At 36.5% G+C, this 19,786-nt stretch overlaps 1 protein-coding gene and 2 long non-coding RNA genes across 4 annotated transcripts; all 3 read right to left on the reverse strand.

The window, feature by feature from the left end:
- Positions 1 to 236: 236 nt before the first annotated feature.
- Positions 237 to 12,518, reverse strand: LOC141642795 (uncharacterized). 2 transcript variants are annotated; one of them, XR_012543441.1, is made up of 3 exons: positions 12,453 to 12,518; positions 828 to 983; positions 237 to 479 (listed from the first exon to the last, which is right to left on the reverse strand). It is a non-coding gene; the product is annotated as an uncharacterized LOC141642795 (long non-coding RNA). The 2 variants fall into 2 exon arrangements; XR_012543442.1 differs by lacking the exon at positions 12,453 to 12,518 and adding an exon at positions 3,273 to 3,384.
- A 282-nt stretch (positions 12,519 to 12,800) lies between these two features.
- LOC141642794 (uncharacterized) lies at positions 12,801 to 15,109 on the reverse strand. Its single transcript, XR_012543440.1, has 3 exons — positions 13,569 to 15,109; positions 13,193 to 13,367; positions 12,801 to 12,952 (listed from the first exon to the last, which is right to left on the reverse strand). It is a non-coding gene; the product is annotated as an uncharacterized LOC141642794 (long non-coding RNA).
- Positions 15,110 to 15,647: 538 nt separating this feature from the next.
- LOC141640927 (uncharacterized) lies at positions 15,648 to 18,365 on the reverse strand. Its single transcript, XM_074449605.1, has 3 exons — positions 17,280 to 18,365; positions 16,712 to 17,018; positions 15,648 to 16,150 (listed from the first exon to the last, which is right to left on the reverse strand). The coding sequence occupies exons 1-3, from the start codon at positions 18,363 to 18,365 to the stop codon at positions 15,648 to 15,650; spliced, it is 1,896 nt and encodes a 631-aa protein (XP_074305706.1).
- Between the last annotated feature and the right edge of the window lie 1,421 nt (positions 18,366 to 19,786).

Here is a 19,786-nt window from a genome sequence, read left to right on the forward strand (position 1 = left end):
CAATCTTGACCACGCCTTTTGGTGTCAGCAGCCTTTTAAATTACCGACGCTTTTCAATGTCAAGGACTTTTGACACTTCTATGCGCCGAGAATCTGGAGCTTCCCGACGCTTTTTCCAGGCCTTCTAATAATTTTTTTGCTTCTAATGTTTTCTTCACTATAATCGGCAAAATTAAATGTATATATTACTAGATCAACTCATAAAGAGCATATAGAATATAATAATAAGAAACATATATCCAAAACAAAATTTTATAGCATAAACTTGCATTATCAAATTATATACATTACTAATTCACAGAAAATATAGTAACTAAATATCCATACAAGAGAAATCATAAGATCAAGCAAAAATACAAAAATGTTTCACAACCATAATTCCTAGCTCGGGGCGGCTTATCCGCTCCCAAAAGTGAAATCGAGAAAATGCTCCTTTCTTCCAAATGCACCGCGCCAAGGGTATTCGCTGAATTTGGTACCTAGACAAATGAGAATTAAATATCAATTACGTAAAGTAGGAATATAAATATAGACATAATAGCCATTAAAGACGAGTAAATTAAAAAATATCAAGAGCTTATACTAGTACAATGAAACTAATAAAAAAAATCATAGCTAAACAGTGACCACATAACACCATATCATATCATTAACCTTAAAAAGGCAACCAGGCTCGTCTATAATATCGAGTTACAATGAGCACATGAAAAAATTCCATGTATCCTAACAATCTTCTACAGATCCACATGATTTAGAGGCTAATATGTGTAGATCTTGTAATCCTTACATTCAACAGGAAACTTTGTGCACTAATGACAATAACTAACCTTCAAATAAAGAGCTATGTTGAAGTTTAAGGGGACTTCATTAAGTGACTGAATCTTCTAAGTCCAAGGTCGACATGTATACAGGTAGCCGAGAGGTATGAACTTCTGTGCTGCATCTCCCCACATGAGCTCCTCCAAAGCCACCTAGCCCAGCCACTGCATGAACGCTTGTGACACCCTCATTCATTGCGGAAAAGTAAACACATAATTCTAGATAAAAACTGCATGGATATGTTTGTAATAGGTTCATTTGGGTAAAAACCTGTAATTTTCAAAAGTCGAAAACGAAACCTGAACCTGTTATAAAATTATCCAAATGGGAAGGTGTCAAACATGCAAGGTCTAAAATGAATCTCATAAATAAAACATCGCTAAAGTCGCGAAACAAAGTTATACAACCTAAATATGAAAACGGGAGACATATGTCCCTAAAAAGTATATAACATAAAAAGTGTTTTAAGGGTCACAATAAAATAAAGCCAATCTAGGTCCCAAGGTTACTTTGCTCGCTAGCTCGACCATGTACCCCATATATGCATCACTTACCTGTCAATCGCATTTTATACAAATACGAAAGCAACAGTCAGTGGGGAGTAACTCCGAGTTCTCCCAGCCACGAAATGTCATAATTAATATAACATGTAAACATTAGAATATGAATATGAATAACACATAGCCTTAGCATATAGATGCTAGACAATCGTACTCATCATGTGAACAACAATATAACAACACATAGTCCTAGCATATGAATACTAGACCGACTCATACTACACTATCATGTGAATCACATAACATCCAGGAATCCAAACTCTATCAACCATAGCCGGCTTGCATCTCACCTTCTATGATTCATAGAATCATCAACAAGAAAGGACAATATATCTAGAGACAGGCATAAGTTCCTAGTCTAGTCAATAGTCACTCTGTAACTCGAGTCTATACCACGAGGTAAGGTAAACAGCCTAGTCCTAAACCTGCGCAGACCTAGCGACATACGGAAAGTACCGCATCCAAGACCCATGATCACACACATGAGTACCCCTAAGGAGTCCACCAAAGGGTTGTCTAGTACTTAAGCTGACCACATACTTCAAAGAGTACGTCAGGAGGTCATGCCCTAACTTGGATATAAGCCCACCAAGCTAAGACACAAAGGCTATTAAGCTGTGAACATACACTCGTCAAAGACTATAAGGGCCTATCTATGACGAAGGCCGAAATACTCACCTAGGACCTAGTCCCAGCTTGAACACTTTAGCCCACACCACACAAGACAAGTAGGACACCCAATTAACCATAAGAGGGGCAAAGAGTCCAAACTTGCACACACACAAATGATCATACACACCCTAGCATATGAAAGACTACGCAAGAGCATATTCAGCTGACAATCCAACAATATCTCCAATATCAATAATAATCCAAATTCAACCTAACCAACAGTAACATAATCCATGAGAACAAGCTAAAATGGCAGAGAGGCAACAAGACTCAAGCATAAGGCATCCAAAGCATCCAACAACCAACATGTGAAATGATAATTACAAATATCAATGCATAACATAAAACATCCAATAACAACCAATCTCACCTCAAAGACAAACCCTCGACCTGAGTCCCGCGACGGGTCATCGGTCAAATCGAGGCTGACCGGTTTAAACCTAGTTTGACCAAACTCGTTCGGTCAATTTGGCCCAGCTCAGAGTCTTGGCCTACTTTGGCCCAAATCACAAAATTCATCACAATATCATTCTCACACCATTTCCAATTTCTATCATGTGAAAAACTATTAACATAAGGAAATATATTCCAACTTACAAAATAACTAATTCCACAAAATTCTCGTATAATAAAATAGCATAAATAACCGTCTCACACAAGGGTAAACTTTTCTATAAATTTTTAATCGATAAAACGATGCCATTTACTCATACGGACTCCGAATTGAGTGATTCAAGTGGCTAAACCCACCTAATTTTTCAATGCCGTTTAATATGTCATATTTTTGGAAACATTGGAAACCGTCTCGGTCCGGTACTGACGCGTTTCAGCCAACACGCGGACTTGTCACAACACATAATTCCTCATCCAAATTTGTTCCAAACAATAATATACCAATGGGTAACATAAATTAAACATAAGCATACTCATCTTACTCCATTCATTCATTTATCAACAAGATCGTCTCAAACAACAACAAACAACAACAACAACAATAACAACAACAACAACAACAACAACAACAACAACAACAACAACAACAACAACAACAACAACAACAACAACAACAACAACAACAACAACAACAACAACAACAACAACAACAACAACAACAACAACAACAACAACAACAACAACAACAACAACAACAAACAACAACAACAAACAACAAATACAACTACTAATGTGACATTAATTCGTCGAGTAACTCGGAATAGTTACCTTAAGCTAGCAAAGAGACAAGTAATAACTTGAGAAAGCTTCTAAAACCCAAAATTACTCTTCATCTTCAACAACATATGAGTCACCTAACTCATCTTCAAATTCTTCACCTATAAGAACAACAAAAACACAATTATTAAGCTTTAAATTCGAAACCCTAAAAGATGAGTCTTAAAACAAAATTGGGGGAAATGAAAATAAATCTTACTAGTAGACGAGGATTGAAGAGAGGATTCTAAATATATAATTTTTATGAGATTTGGTGGAGAAATGAAGGATTTATGAAGGATTTAGGGATTGTAAGGAGGTTATTTTGATAGATTTTTGGTGTTTGATGAAAGGAAGAGAGAGAGTGAATTATGGAGGAAATGAATGATGAAGAGGAGACTCATGGAGGATGGAGGGTGCGTGGTTTGGGGTAGGGTGTTTGGGTGAGTTTCAATTGTTTACGTTTTGGTTCGTTTCGACGGAAATTAGAAATATTCATCGAACGCGATTTCCGAGAATATTAAGGTTCTTAAACACGATTTTACTAAAAGATTAAGTACTCCTATGCCCAATATCCAAACTCGTTTACCCAACGACAGTAAGAAATGGGAAAATCCCAATATTACGACTTTTATCCGAAATCTATTTTATCAAAGGAAAAGGTTTAAATATAGTTTAAATCACTTTTAAACATTTCTAAACTATCAAAAATAATTACATTTCTTCAAAATAAAAAAAGATTATATTTTATCAAATTATTATTATTTCAAAATAAATTATTATTAAATTAAAATGCATTAAAATATCACTTTTAAAATATAATAAAGGTCTTCAAATTTACAGGGTGTTACAATCATCCCTCCTTTTAAGAAGTTTCGTCCCCGAAACTTAGAAGAAGAAACATTGTATATATGTAGGTCTATCTCTTTAAAATCAAGTAAGCAAAGTCTTCAAAATATGAACGTATGAAATATAAGTGTCTTTTCAATGGAACGGAATATTCTCGTCGACAGTTCAAGAACATCAACATTGCAAATCAAAGACATAAAAATATATATTTTTACACCAACAAATGAGAAAACCAATTATCGGACGTCTCCAATAATGAGCTTTACCACTCATTGACGTTAAAACCAGTGGAAAACAGTGAAACATTTTCAAAAATCTTTAGTTCGAAACTTTATAAAAAGGATAATAACTCCACTAGCTATGACCAAACTCTAACTAGGACTTTTAAACAACTAAGCAAGGACTACTAACGCGGAGGGTATTTAAGAGAAGGAGAGGAACACTCGAAAGGATAGCTAAAACTCACAAGAATTAGATAAAGGAAAGAGGATTACCTCACGAGAAAAGTTCGGGATATTTAGCTAACATAGAGGATTCAGGCTCCCAAGTTTCTTCTTCGACATTTCCACAACGCCAAAGTATACGAACTAGGGGCACCACTTTGTTTCTAAGTTGCTTGTTTGCCCTTTTGAGGATTCGGATCGGCCTTTCTTCCAAAGCCAAGTTAGGTTCCAAATCTGGGATTTCTTCTTCAATAACATGGCTCGGATCACTAATGTACTTCCTCAACTGAGATACATGGAAGACATTATGAACCTTGCTCAAATTCGGGGGCAACTCCAAACGGTAAGCAACGGGGCCAATCTTCTCAAGCACACGGAAAGGTCCAATGTATTTAGGACTCAGCTTTCCTTTCACACCAAACCGTTTCACCCCTTTCATAGGTGATACCTTAAGGAACACTCGATCATCAACCTCAAAGGTAAGTGGTCGACGACGGACATCGGCATAAGATTTCTGTCGGTCTTGAGCGGTTTTCATACGCTCTCGAATGATCTGAACCTGATTGATGGTCTCAGTCACCAAATCAGGTCCCAACACATGAGCATCTTGGACTTGATCCCAACAAACAGGACTACGGCACTTCCTATCATACAGAGCCTCATAAGGTGACATTTTGATAGAGGAATGATAGCTATTGTTGTAGGAGAATTCGACAAGAGGTAAATATTTCTCCCAAGAAGTGTGGAAGTCTAAAGCACAAGCAAGGAGGAGGTCCTCTAAAGTCTGGATAGTTCTCTCAGTCTGCCCATCTGTAGCGGCATGAAAAGCGGTACTCATCAGTAGCTTACTACCCATAGCTTCTTGCAAAGCAGCCCAGAAACGGGAACAGAATCTAGGGTCACGATCTGAAACTATATCCTTAGGCACTCCATGGTAGCTTACTATGTCTTTCACGTAGGCACCAGCAAGGACATCTAATTTCCATGTCTCCTTGATAGGTATAAACCTAGCACATTTGGTCAATCGATCTACAACCACCCAAACCGCATCTTTTCCGCTAGCAGTCTTAGGTAAAGCCATCACAAAGTCCATGGAGATGGACTCCCATTTCCAAAGGGGAACATCCAAAGGTTGTAGCAAACCCTCGGGTTTCTGATGCTCAATCTTCACTTTCTGACAGGTAAGACACTTGCTAACATACTCTAGGACATCAATCTTTATCCTAGGCCACCAAAATTGTAATCTCAAGTCTTTATACATCTTGTCACCACCAGGATGAATAGAGTAAGGAGAAAGGTGAACTTCATCAAGGATCTCCTTCCTCAACTCGGCTACTCTCGGAACATACATCCTACCTTGGTAACGAAGGTATCCATCACAATCCACCACACAATCCTTAGCTTGCCCAAGTTGGATTTTTGCTCGAATGGACCTGAGTAGAATCCTCAGGTAGGCAAGTACGGATCTCATGGTAAAAGTCGGGTTCTGCACTCATGGCACTAAGATAGTCAAAGCCCTTTCCAACAAGGCTTATCCCTAACTTTTGAAATTCCATGGTAAGTTCATCAGGTAACACACGGATAGTGCTCAAAGAGTGACTAGTCTTCCTACTCAAGGCATCGGCCACCACATTTGCTTTCCCTTCATGATAGATCAACTCGGCATCATAATCATTCACCAACTCTAGCCATCTTCTTTGCCTCATATTCAATTCTTTCTGGGTAAAGATACACCTCAAACTCTTATGATCGGTATAAATGCGGCAATGAACTTCAATAAGGTAATGTCTCCATGTCTTCAAGGCATGCACTACGGCGGCTAATTCAAGATCATGAGCAAGATGAAGCGAGGAAAGAAAGTATGAACGGTAACGCTTATGATCAAAGATGAAAGGAAATTAGACAACAAGGAAATGTCAGGTACTCAAAACTCACACAACAACATCAACCTAAGCGGTTCCGAAAAATTCTTAGCAACAAAACTTATAACCACATCACTCCCAAGGATTTCCTCAAAACGCTCATGTTACTTCATCCTAATCTATTCCCTGAAACAGGGTACTCCATCTATAAGTGTGATTTCACCACTCCAAATCTTCAAACATCCACAAACAACTTCCACAAGATCAAGGTCAAAGTTCCAACAAAGCTATACTCATATCCAACTAGTGGCAACCATGGGTTTCTCAAAATAGTAAAATCTTCAATCAAAGATCCGAATACCAAGCTATAAATTCCCAGAAAGGGATCCTCAAATATTCCACCATTCAATTCTATCCATTTAAAGTCAAGTACCAAGCACTAGTATCCCAAGACATGTCTCACTACACTCCCCAAGACTTTCAAATCCCAAACCTAAACAACAAAGTCAAGTTCTATAGCCTTAGGAACAAACCCAACTCACACTTGACAACACAAAATCCACCAATCAAGAATACTCACTTTATCAAGGAACTAGGTATAGGAATCACCAAGTGTGTCTTATCATCCTACCTCAGTCTTCCTAACATCACAACCTCTCAAAACCAGGGTTATGGGTCAACCACAAACAATCTCCACAAAAGTCGAATTTTCCAACCAAGGCCAACATTTCTCAAAAGAAAGAGTACTATCAAAAGGCGTTAAGGGAGGATAAGCATGGAACAACGGACAAGTTAGGAGGATACAAGAGTAACTTTCAAGGAAAGAGAAGAGGGAGTTTAGAAGAAGAATAGGCGCCAAGAGATAAAAAAAAAAAAAGGCAAGGTACACAAAGAATGAGAAACATCTTCGAGGAAGTAGAAGGATTTTTCAAAGGTGAACAAATCTTCAGTCCTCGGCAATAGGCACCAAATCTTGATCTTCATGTAGGTAAGCTCGCGGTCATTGATCCAAGGGTACAAAAATAATTGACAATCAACAAACATGTTAGAACCTACCACGAAGCATACACAAAGAGACTACAACATAAGGTCCTAAGTCTACCCATCCTACCCATCTCTCAAGTTTATTATTTTAAGGTCAAGTTATTTATATTGGGGGTGCACAAACGTGCGTCGGGAGCAAATATGCTCTGATACCAACTGTGACACCCTCATTCATTGCGGAAAAGTAAACATATAATTCTAGATAAAAACTGCATGGATATGTTTGTAATAGGTTCATTTAGGTAAAAACCTGTAATTTTCAAAAGTCGAAAACGAAACCTGAACCTGTTATAAAAATATCCAAATGGGAAGGTATCAAACATGCAAGGTCTAAAATGAATCTCATAAATAAAACATCGCTAAAGTCGCGAAACAAAGTTATACAACCCAAATATGAAAAAGGGAGACATATGTCCCTAAAAAGTATATAACATAAAAAGTGCTTAAGGGTCACAATAAAATAAAGCCAATCTAGGTCCCAAGGTTACTTTGCTCGCTAGCTCATCCATGTACCCCATATATGCATCACTTTACCACAATCGCATTTTATACAAATACGAAAGCCACAGTCAGTGGGGAGTAACTCCGAGTTCTCCCAGCCACGAAATGTCATAATTAATATAACATGTAAACATAAGAATATGAATATGAATAACACATAGCCTTAGCATATAGATGCTAGACAATCGTACTCATCATGTGAACAACAATATAACAACACATAGTCCTAGCAAATGAATACTAGACCGACTCATACTACACTATCATGTGAATCACATAACATCCAGGAATCCAAACTCTATCAACCATAGCCGGCTTGCATCTCACCTTCTATGATTCATAGAATCATCAACAAGAAAGGACAATATATCTAGAGACATGCATAAATTCCTAGTACAGTCAATAGTCACTCTGTAACTCGAGTCTATACCACGAGGTAAGGTAAACACCCTAGTCCTAAACCTGTGCAGAACTAGCGACATGCGGAAAGTACCGCATCCAAGACCCATGATCACACACATGAGTACCCCTAAGGACTCCACCAAAGGGTTGGCTAGTACTTAAGCTGACCACTTACTTCTAAGAGTACGTCAGGAGGTCATGCCCTAACTTGGATATAAGTCCACCAAGCTAAGACACAAAGGCTATTAAGCTGTGAACATACACTCGTCAAAGACTATAAGGGCCTATCTATGACGAAGGCCGAAATACTCACCTAGGACCTAGTCCCAGCTTGAATACTTTAGCCCACACCACACAAGACAAGTAGGACACCCAATTAACCATAAGAGGGGCAAAGAGTCCAAACTTGCACACACACAAATGATCATACACACCCTAGCTTATGAAAGACTACGCAAGAGCATATTCAGCTGACAATCCAACAATATCTCCAATATCAATAATAATCCAAATTCCAGCTAACAACAGTACCATAATCCATGAGAACAAGCTAAAATGGCAGAGAGGCAACAAGACTCAAGCATAAGGCATCCAAAGCATCCAACAACCAACATGTGAAATGATAATTACAAATATCAAGGCATAACATAAAACATCCAATAACAACCAATCTCACCTCAAAGACAAACCCTCGACCTGAGTCCCGCGACGGGTCATCGGTTAAATCGAGGCTGAACGGTTTAAACCTAGTTTGACCAAACTCGTTCGGTCAATCTGGCCCAGCTCAGAGTCTTGGCCTACTTTGGCCCAAATCACAAAATTCATCACAATATCATTCTCACACCATTTCCAATTGCTATCATGTGAAAAACTATTAACATAAGGAAATATATTCCAACTTACAAAATAACTAATTCCACAAAATTCTCGTATAATAAAATAGCATAAATAACCGTCTCACACAAGGGTAAACTTTTCTATGAATTTTTAATCGATAAAACGATGCCATTTACTCATACGGACTCCGAATTGAGTGATTCAAGTGGCTAAACCCACCTAATTTTTCGATGTCGTTCAATCTGTCATATTTTTGGAAACATTGGAAACCGTCACGGTCCGGTACTGACGCGTTCCAGCCAATACGCGGACTTGTCACAACACATAATTCCTCATCCAAATTTGTTCCAAACAATAATATACCAATGGGTACATAAATTAAACATAAGCATACTCATCTTACTCCATTCATTCATTTATCAACAAGATCATCTCAAACAACAACCAACAACAACAACAACAACAACAACAACAACAACAACAACAACAACAACAACAACAACAACAACAACAACAACAACAACAACAACAACAACAACAAATACAACTACTAATGTGACATTAATTCGTCGAGTAACTCGGAATAGTTACCTTAAGCTAGCAAAGAGACAAGTAATAACTTGAGAAAGCTTCTAAAACCCAAAATTACTCTTCATCTTCAACAACATATGAGTCACCTAACTCATCTTCAAATTCTTCACCTATAAGAACAACAAAAACACAATTATTAAGCTTTAAATTCGAAACCCTAAAATATGAGTCTTAAAACAAAATTGGGGGAAATAAAAATAAATCTTACTAGTAGATGAGGATTGAAGAGAGTATTCCAAATATATAATTTTTATGAGATTTGGTGGAGAAATGAAGGATTTATGAAGGATTTAGGGATTGTAATGAGGTTATTTTGATAGATTTTTGGTGTTTGATGAAAGGAAGAGAGAGAGTGAATTATAGAGGAAATGAAAGATGAAGAGGAGACCCATGGAGGATGGAGGGTGCATGGTTTGGGGTAGGGTGTTTGGGTGAGTTTCAATTGTTTACGTTTTGGTTCGTTTCGACGGAAATTAGAAATATTCGTCGAACGCGATTTCCGAGAATATTAAAGTTCTTAAACACGATTTTACTAAAAGATTAAGTACTCATATGCCCAATATCCAAACTCGTTTACCCAACGACCGTAAGAAATGGGAAAATCTCAATATTACGACTTTTATCCGAAATCTATTTTATCAAAGGAAAAGGTTTAAATATAGTTTAAATCACTTTTAAACATTTCTAAACTATAAAAAATAATTACATTTCTTCAAAATAAAATAAGATTATATTTTATCAAATTATTATTATTTCAAAATAAATTAATATTAAATTAAAATGGATTAAAATATCACTTTTAAAATATAATAAATGTCTTCAAATTTACGGAGTGTTACAACGCTCCTTCAATAGGCGATAAAAATGGGATGTAAGAAACTAATGGTTATGACATGAATAAGCAAAAGAAATTTCTGTCGAAAGTATCATCATATAGTCTACAGCGAAAATACATATAGTCAAGAATCGATGGCAACTAAACAAGCTCAATAAAAAAGTGGAATCGAACCATTTGTATAAATTTTATCAAAATAGTTGCTTTACATTACTGTCTATATCAAACAACAATCATTGTTCAACAGTACAACAAGAACAACAAATATTCATTAGTCCGAAAATTAATTGGCATTGATTACATTTAAATAATTGAAAACAGTAATTGCTCGTGAATTTCTAACTACATTAAATCCCTAAATTAATAACGGAAAGAGCCGTGTAGTTTGTAGCGTTGGTGAAGCATTATGCACCAAAGTGGAAACATAAGAAACCATCATTATACAGGTGAACAACCTCTCCCTCGGAATTACTGAAAAACTTATTTTTAGCTAAACGGTGACTACATAACACCATATTTATGTAAACTTATATCCATACAAACATTTATCAGTTATGTGAAAGATCCCCATACATTAGTTTGCAATTTGCACATTACGACAAACTAATACATCATCATATGACATTATAAAAACAACATTCCCAAATTTTATTCTTTTCTACAAGTTAGCTTGTTGGAAAATATCAGAATTTTCAATCCACGGTGAACTTTCAATTTTATAAACACCATAGTCCACAGACACAAGGTGAAAAATCAGGTCGACACAACACACGGTTTAAATAGTAATATTACAAAGCAGTGCAAATTCAGTAAAGATGGAAGTCAATCTGGCAAATCTTGAATATTTTAGTTCATGAGGTACGATCTCAAGCTCAGAAAATAGTGAGCCTACTACTACGCATACTAGCCATTGCCGAATAAGACGAGTTGTCCGACTCTATCAAGATATTACAAAGTTAAAGAGTTAAGGTCTATTTACTAATAATCTAAAACTCGGAAATTAGTAGAACTGATTAAAATTACCTAGAGATTAAGACGGTATATGATGAAATAGAATGTCAGGTCTATAACTAACAAAGAAAGTGTCATATAAATAGCAAGTTTTCACGTATCTACGAATAATTGTAATTGAAAAGTGCCTACAATAAGCTTCAGTTGAAAAAAAATCACTCATTCGGTTAGCACAACTGTTGAGAAATAATAGTTAGCAACCAGAATGTACCTCTTACCCATGGATGTCAATCTTGAAGACTAACTCAAAATACTTGTGGGTTTACTCTTCTGAATGATGCCGATTTTCTAATTTCTCGGGTACATTCTTGTTGCTTTACTTTATATCTCTTGAGATAAGAGAAAACAATCAACAAAGAAGAATAGAAGATATAAAACATTAAGTAACCCCACAAGTATCTTTATATATTAATGGCTTTTTGCTAAAACAAGTTAAAGATTATGATTTTCGCTACAATGGTGCCTTAATGTCAAAAAAAATCTAATACTACAGATATTGGCACTCACACACTAAACTAGTTAAGCTTATGAATAAAGTTGTGTAATGGTTACAACATTTCAGTATAAAGAATATAAGTAAGCTTATGAATTAAGCCGTATAACTAATTTGTTTAAGCTTATGATTTAAATCCGTAACTGGGTATAATTAAGCCGTATAGTGATTACAACATAGCTTTCAATTTTGAAGAAAGAAATGAACAAAAAGATTGAATAGACACGGGTAGGTAAAGCTCAACCGTCTAGCATTTTAGTTGTACGCATTTCTAGTAGCTAGGAAATGAAATAATCAAATGGCTAGATGGTTAGAATACAATACCTCTTAACCGTGGATGTCAATCTTGAAGACTAACCCTTACTTCCTTCATTTTCTTAATCACCACCTACAGTTTCAGTAAAACTGTCTTATGAGAATTTCACCAATTCAATTATCAAATTTTTCGTCGTATATTGATTATTTCAAATACTAGGAATAATATGTATCCACACTAATTAAAATCCAAGTGGGATTGGTAGCCATTGACACACCTATATTCAAAATCGATAAAAAATACTAGTAAAACCCCCTGATTAAAAAAACTTGAAAAAAAAAATTAAAAGTTCTAATTATTTTTTTCAAGACAAGCAGCAACACAAAAAACCAAAGTTAATCAGAATCTATCTCAATGGGTGCTTAGACACTTTAGATTGGGGCATCAGTAAAACCCCTTGACAGTTGAGTCGGTACTTCGCAGAAGAGGAGGTAGGAGGCAGGCCTGGGAGTTTTCCGTCAATAATGGAGTTTCAATTGCATCCAACAGTTTTCTACTGATAAGATACCTAACCAAGAATGCATAATCACATAATTATATAAAGTACTAACAACCACAACAAAGAAGACCACTAGGGATTTAATTTAGTGAACTTAATAATCACACAATACATTTTATAGCTCCCTAGTTTCATGATACGATGATGCATTTTCACCCTTGACATCCTATGATGAAGGCAGCAACCGAGGTACAATTATAAACAAAAACCAAATGTCTAAGGTTAAGAAACATGGAATAGCAAGCTTACCCAAAAACAGTCAATTCCCAGCATGCGACAAAGCTGCCTCGAAAGAGTTATACGAAGACTCCAAATCAAAGTGAAGCTGCCTGGCTTGCTGCTCAGTCAATTCGTCGGAAGCTCCCATCTTCGATAACCGATTAATCCAATCTTTCATCTCCGTCTTTGCCTTAAAATATGGAAACTGATTTCAAAAGCAAACCAAAGACTTTGAGAATTGAGAGGCAGTTGTGCTGGAAATGAATCATGAATGAAAGGAATGTAAAGCTATGGTTGTGAGATACATGTGAGCCAATTCAATTAAAAGTGACAATAAAATTTTTAGCAAATTCAATTAAAACATATTGGAAAAGACGAAGAAGGGAAATTTCAGAAATCAAAATACCTCTTAGGCGTAAATATTTGCAGCTTGCTGTGACTTTGTGAAGGAGAAAACAAAACATTTTCATCGTATCCAACTACATAATCTTCCACTATGCGAATGTTACAATTCAAATTACATAATTTTAAAAAATAGCGTACTAATGTAAGAGTCCAAAAACAAAATGATACGAGAGATCGAGAGAGAAACCTGACAAACTGATAAAGCAGAGATAAATGTAGAACGTTGGATAACATTCCTACAAGACTAGGCGTGATCTGAACAAAAATATTTTAACAGCTATAGCCAAGTGGAACGTTAGCTTAGACAAAGCATTCATATATGTCATAAAGCAATAATATCACAACAACAATTCATTTTATTCCTATATAATCAAAACTAACATGTTGTTTTTGAAATTATAGCAGAATTCGACAACGAAGTTGATGGGAATATTTAACTTTATAGTAGTATCGTTTATGATAAGCATAGGAGGTGGTGAATGTAGGATGGAAAAGAAGGTGCAAGAGTACAACCTTATAATAGTAGAGTATACAATAAGCTACAAAACTCATAGGGGGTCGAATTCAGAGGTCTCGGATACCGAAAAACCATGAACACCAAGTCATTTCAGGATTCAATCAACCACCTAAGTCAATTTTGGTAGATGGAGGAGCTCATCTAGTTGTTCTTCCACGAACTTAATACTGTCTTTGACAAAGGTGAAAGACACATATAGTCTTAGTCTCAACCCCAGATTCAAGATGGCATATATAAAACTTTCAATTATTTCAACCACTAACCACACCTAAAACCCTCAAATTAACACAAATGAAACTCAAAGCAACAAATTGGGTAATAAAAAAAATCATCTTGTTAGCGAATTTGAGTTCCACAAGATCAAGAAACAAAAAGGATGCAAAACCAAAAGAAAGCAGATTAACAAACACAATGCTTGGAACCATAGCACTCACAGAACACATGGAGATTAACAAGGACAAAAGAAAGGAAGAGTGACATCATACTTACATCAAATAATTGGGATATACATTAGTTTCGCTCATTTCTAGGGTAGCTCACAGCAATTAAAACATCATTACCAAATCAAACATTCATACTAAATGAATTCCATCAAACTTCTAAATAATGGGAGATAATCAACAGTAGATCGACCAAAGCTCAATCAATTTCACATAAATTCAATAAAGTACTTAATTCACCGAAATTGGGACTAAACTATTACAACAAATAACAAAACAACAATCTAAAAAAATATTGAAATTTAGATTAGAAAAATAAAAAAGAAGAACATATGACCACCAATAATATTCAAACGAGTTGAGTCAACATAGGGCGAAGGACAGTCGGGTAATTGGCGTGACTGCGGACATACAGACCGACGTGACAGTATCGGTGGCCGTGACTGTGCCTTTGAGTTAATATTGGTGTCTCCCATGATTTAGAACTATTAGGTGAAAATTTTTTGTTTTAGGGGTTTTTTTATGGAAGAAGATGAAGAGGACACAGAAAAGAGGTTCAGAGGGTTTAATTTTTCGTATACGCGCTCATCTAAGGCATATGAGCGGTTACTATAATAAAAAGGCATTAAAATAAGATAAAAGGGTGATTATGAGGTCGACGCCTATAAAAGCGTCGAGGTTGAAGCGTCATGAAAGAAAGGGATTTGTAGTAGTGAGTGTCCAACTATTGCACCATCATGAGCTTCACGAATAAAAAACTCTCGAATTGAACCATTAGGAATACATAGTCGATTGCCTTTGAATAGATAACCATCTTAAACAGTATATAACCCCGTTGGCTCAATAATCTCCTTAGCAAAATCTAGATCAGTTTTGTTCAATTCCTTGATATGTTCAAATCCAAGCATTCTCGCATCCAATTCGATCAATAAAATATGTCTTCGAGACAACACATTAGCAATAACATTAGAAGCTCCCGTCTTATACTTTGATGAGAAAGTAAAAGATTTTAGAAACTCAACCCATTTGGCATGTCTTGGATTTAATTTTTGTTGTCCATGAATATACTTCAATGCTTCATGATCTGAATGTAACACAACGGTTTAGGTCGCAAATAATGACCTCAGTGATCCAATGCTCTCACAATTACATAGAACCCCTTATCATAAGTTGAGTAATTTAATCGAGCTCCACCAAAATTCTCACTAAAGTATGCTACTGGTTGTTTATCTTGCACCAAAACAACCCCAATCCCAACTCCACTCGCATCACACTCAACTTCAAACAATTTATCGAAATTAAGAAGTGTTAAATAAGGTGCGGAGCTTAGTTTAGATTTTACCTCTTCGAATTCCTTCTCTGCACTAGGAGTCCATAAAAATTCACCTCTCTTTGTCAACTCGGTTATAGGTGCCATAATTGTACTGAAATTTTGAATAAATCTCCGATAAAATGACGCCAAACCATTGAAACTACGAACCTCAGTTGTTGATTTAGGAACCGGCCATGCTTTGATTGTCTCCACCTTGGACGGATCCATGCTCACACCATTTTCACCCACAATATAACCTAGAACACCACGCTTTGCACCATGAATGTGCACTTCTCCATCTTGCCATATAGCTTCTGTTTTCGTAGTATTTTAAACACTTCACGGAGATGTTCAATATGTTCCTACTTGCTCTTGCTATAAATAAGAATGTCATCGAGATACACCACAACGAACTCGTTTAAGAACGGCCTCAACACTTCATTCAACAACCTAATAAACGAACTAGGGGTATTGCAAAGACCAAATGGCATAACGAGCCACTCGTACAAACCTTGCTTAGTCTTGAACGTTGTTTTCCATTCCTCACCTTCACGAATTCTCATTTGATGATAACCACTTACCACTTCATAAGTCAAGCTTCAAAAATACTCGTGATCCACTCAAATCGTATAACATATCATCTAATCTCGGCATAGGAAATCGATATTTAATTGTGATATTGTTAACGACTCTACTCTTTCTTTTGCACCAATAGAGCTGGTACGGCACAAGGACTTCAACTTTATAGAACATAACCCCTATCATCAATTCTTGTACTTGCCTTTGTAATTCATTTACTTCTTCGGGATTACAACGATAAGCTGGTTTATGTGGCAATTGAGCTCCTGGAATTAAGTCAATTTGATGTTCAATACCTCTTAAAGGAGGTAATCCAACCGGCAATTCTTCGGGAAATACATCGCAAAATTCTTTTAACATCCCTTGAACTTCACGGCTACTACTTTCACCATTGGCCTCCAAATCTCGAACCATAAGAACATAGGCTTGTTCTCCACGAGCTAGAACTTCTTCAACCTCACTAGCCTCCATGAATAAACTCTCCTTCTTTGATTTCAGCTCCTTGATTTTATTAGGTGATAAAGGCTTCAAATTGAATGTTGTTTTGCCCTTGGTCACGCTATATATGTTAGTTCTATCATCATGTTCAACCTTTCGATCAAACTGCCATGGTCATCCCAATAGAATATGGCAGACACTCATAGGAATCACATCGCACCAAATATCATCATTATAAGGTCCCAAGCTCAAAGAAACCAACGCTTGCTTCCTTACTTGAATTCCATTGTCTCCATTCAATCAATGCAATTTATACGGTCTATTATGATTCTTGGGTTGTAATTTCAGCTCATCAACTAACTCCTTTGACACAACATTGGTACATGAACCACTATCAATGATTAGATTGCAAATTTTAGAATGTACCTTGCAGCGAGTGTGAAATATTTGCTCCATTTGTTCAGCTTCAACCGGAGTTGTTTCCACATGAAGATTACGAATCACCAAACACTCCTCTTCACTTAACGGAACAACATCATTGGACACGCCTTCTTCTTCGTTCTCCTCAATATCAGACAGTTCTTTGGACTGTTCAATTTGAATGAATTCTGGAACTATGTTGCGCAATTCTTGAGCGGTGAGTGCTCGCTTTTGTTGACTTTCATTATCTATGTGTCCATAGCCTTGGTGTTTAAAACAACGCCTCAATGAGTTACCTTTAGGCTCCACGACAACCTTACCTTTGTCCTTCACTTCTTCTTTCACAACTTCCTTTGGCTTGCTAGTTGTTGATTTAGAATAAGAACCTGAGCCAGAACTTGCTCCTCTGGAATGAGTATAGGATTTCTTTGTTTTGCCTTTCTTTTCAAAATTTAGAGCCAAACGACACACATCATTAAATCTATTGTAAATCTGAACTTCAACTCTTGAAGCAAGTGACGGTATTAGACCTTTGATAAATCTTGCAACTCTAAGCTCTTCCTTTTCTTCAAGATCACAAAAAATTATCATCCTCTCGAATTCTTTAATATACTCGGCCACGGACAGATTTTCTTGTGATAAAGATTGCAACTTTAGGTAATTTTCTTGCTCATAGTCTCTTGGTAAGAATCTCCTCATAAGATGCTTCTTAAGTTTCTCCCAAATATCAATCTTGCACTTCTTATCTCGCTTTCTCTGCTTTTTCAAGTTTTCATACCACAATGATGCATATTTAGTGAGTTTTAGAATAGCTACCTTGAATTGTTTATGCTCATCGTATTCCTTGTACTGAAAAACTCGTTCTGCTTGCCTAATCCAATCCGAAAACTTTTTGGGATCCAAAACTCCATTAAAATCAGGTATGTCAAGTTTTAGACCTCGATCATCATCGTCCTTGTTCTTCTTTTTAGACTTGGAAATCGCATCATCAGAATCTGATCCACGAGACCTACTACGACTTGGACTTCGTTCTTTACCTCCTCGTCCAAGGTTCTTCATCATATATTTTAGCTCGGCCATATCTTGCTTCATCTCGTCCAACTATCCTTGAAAAGAGCTAGTCGCGTCATCACCAATGCCTTTACTGGAATCGGTATCTCCTGGCATCTTCACTTCCCAAGATAAACTTGTTAAGAAACAAATTAATAACCTTGCTCTGGTAACCAAATTGATATAAAATCTGGTCAATTTTAAGGATATAAACGGTCTTGTGAACTGTTCGATTTATGTTGTAAAACACGCAGCGGAATATTAAACTGTTTATTTGATTTTTATATGTTTTTGAACGGAAATTTAAAAGATATGACGTGATCACTCTCTCCTCCCTCGCAAGGAACTTGATTGCAACACACGACTGGTTTTTGTGACTCTCACCTCGCTAGGACAGACTCACACTCTATCTCTCCCGCGCAAGAAAGAAATAAAACACTCAACGCTCGCAAGCAATAAGGAACAAGAAAACTTGTATTAATTCTCAACTCAATGTGTATCTTTATATTAAAAACTGAATACAAAAGACCCCTTATTTATACTATAAGGAAACCGACCTCCCTTCCCTAGACTTCCCTAAAACGTCCTAAACATATTAGGAAATTCGACCCTTATGATGGCAATTGCCTTATTACAATCTTGCTAAGATTAGGAACGAAAAAATAAAGAAATAGCAATACTACCTTAAATTTATTGACTAGAATTAGGAAAACAAAAATAAGGAAACTAATAATTTTAGAGACTCCATCAGCACCGACCTTGACACTCCTTGGTTGGCGTGTTGACTAGACGGACTCCAACCCGTCTCCCTTGCTTCTCCATGCTATCATATTCACGATACTTGAGCCCATTTTGAAACCTTCAAAAATGTGAGTTACATTTCGAGTAATTAAGGCTTCACTTTCATTTTCTTCGAGTGCTCCTGCATCATTCTCCCCTTCTTTTTGAGAATTTGACCTCAAATTTTTGTCATCTAAGTATGGTGACAAATCTCCAACATTGAATGTCCCACTTACACCTCCATACTCACTCGGCAATTCTAGCCTGTAGGCATTAGTCCCATAGCTCTCAAGTATCTTGAATCGTCCATCGGCTCTCAGCATCAACTTATTCTTCCTTTTGGATAGAAAACGTTCCTTCCTTAAGTGTAACCATACTAAGTCTCCAACTTTGAAAACAGGTTGTTTTCGATGTTTATTTGCTTTCTCTTTGTATCTAGCATTGGATTTCTGGATTTGTGCCTTAACTTGCTCACAAACTCGAAAAAATGCAGCTTGTCTTTCCTTTGCTTTGAAACTCATCACATCCTTCTTTGGTATAGGAACAAAATCAATAGGATGATACGGATTCACCCCATAACAATCTCAAATGGTGATCTTCCAGTAGTCATTGATGGTGTGCGATTATATGCAAACTCAGCATGAGCTAACTTAACATCCCAATCTTTCGTACTCTTGCTAACC

Source organism: Silene latifolia, chromosome 2 (assembly GCF_048544455.1).
Source record: "Silene latifolia isolate original U9 population chromosome 2, ASM4854445v1, whole genome shotgun sequence".
Classification (NCBI taxonomy): Eukaryota; Viridiplantae; Streptophyta; class Magnoliopsida; order Caryophyllales; family Caryophyllaceae; genus Silene; species Silene latifolia.

Excerpts from the sequence above, each read along its gene's own strand:
- LOC141640927 (XM_074449605.1), bottom strand. The coding sequence starts at position 18,365 with ATGAAGCAAGATATGGCCGAGCTAAAATATATGATGAAGAACCTTGGA. Across the intron at positions 17,019-17,279 it reads TATTTCACACTCGCTGCAAG|TTTGATCGAAAGGTTGAACA; the intron begins GTACATTCTAAA and ends TGACCATGGCAG. Across the intron at positions 16,151-16,711 it reads TGGATTACCTCCTTTAAGAG|AAGCTATATGGCAAGATGGA; the intron begins GTATTGAACATC and ends CTACGAAAACAG.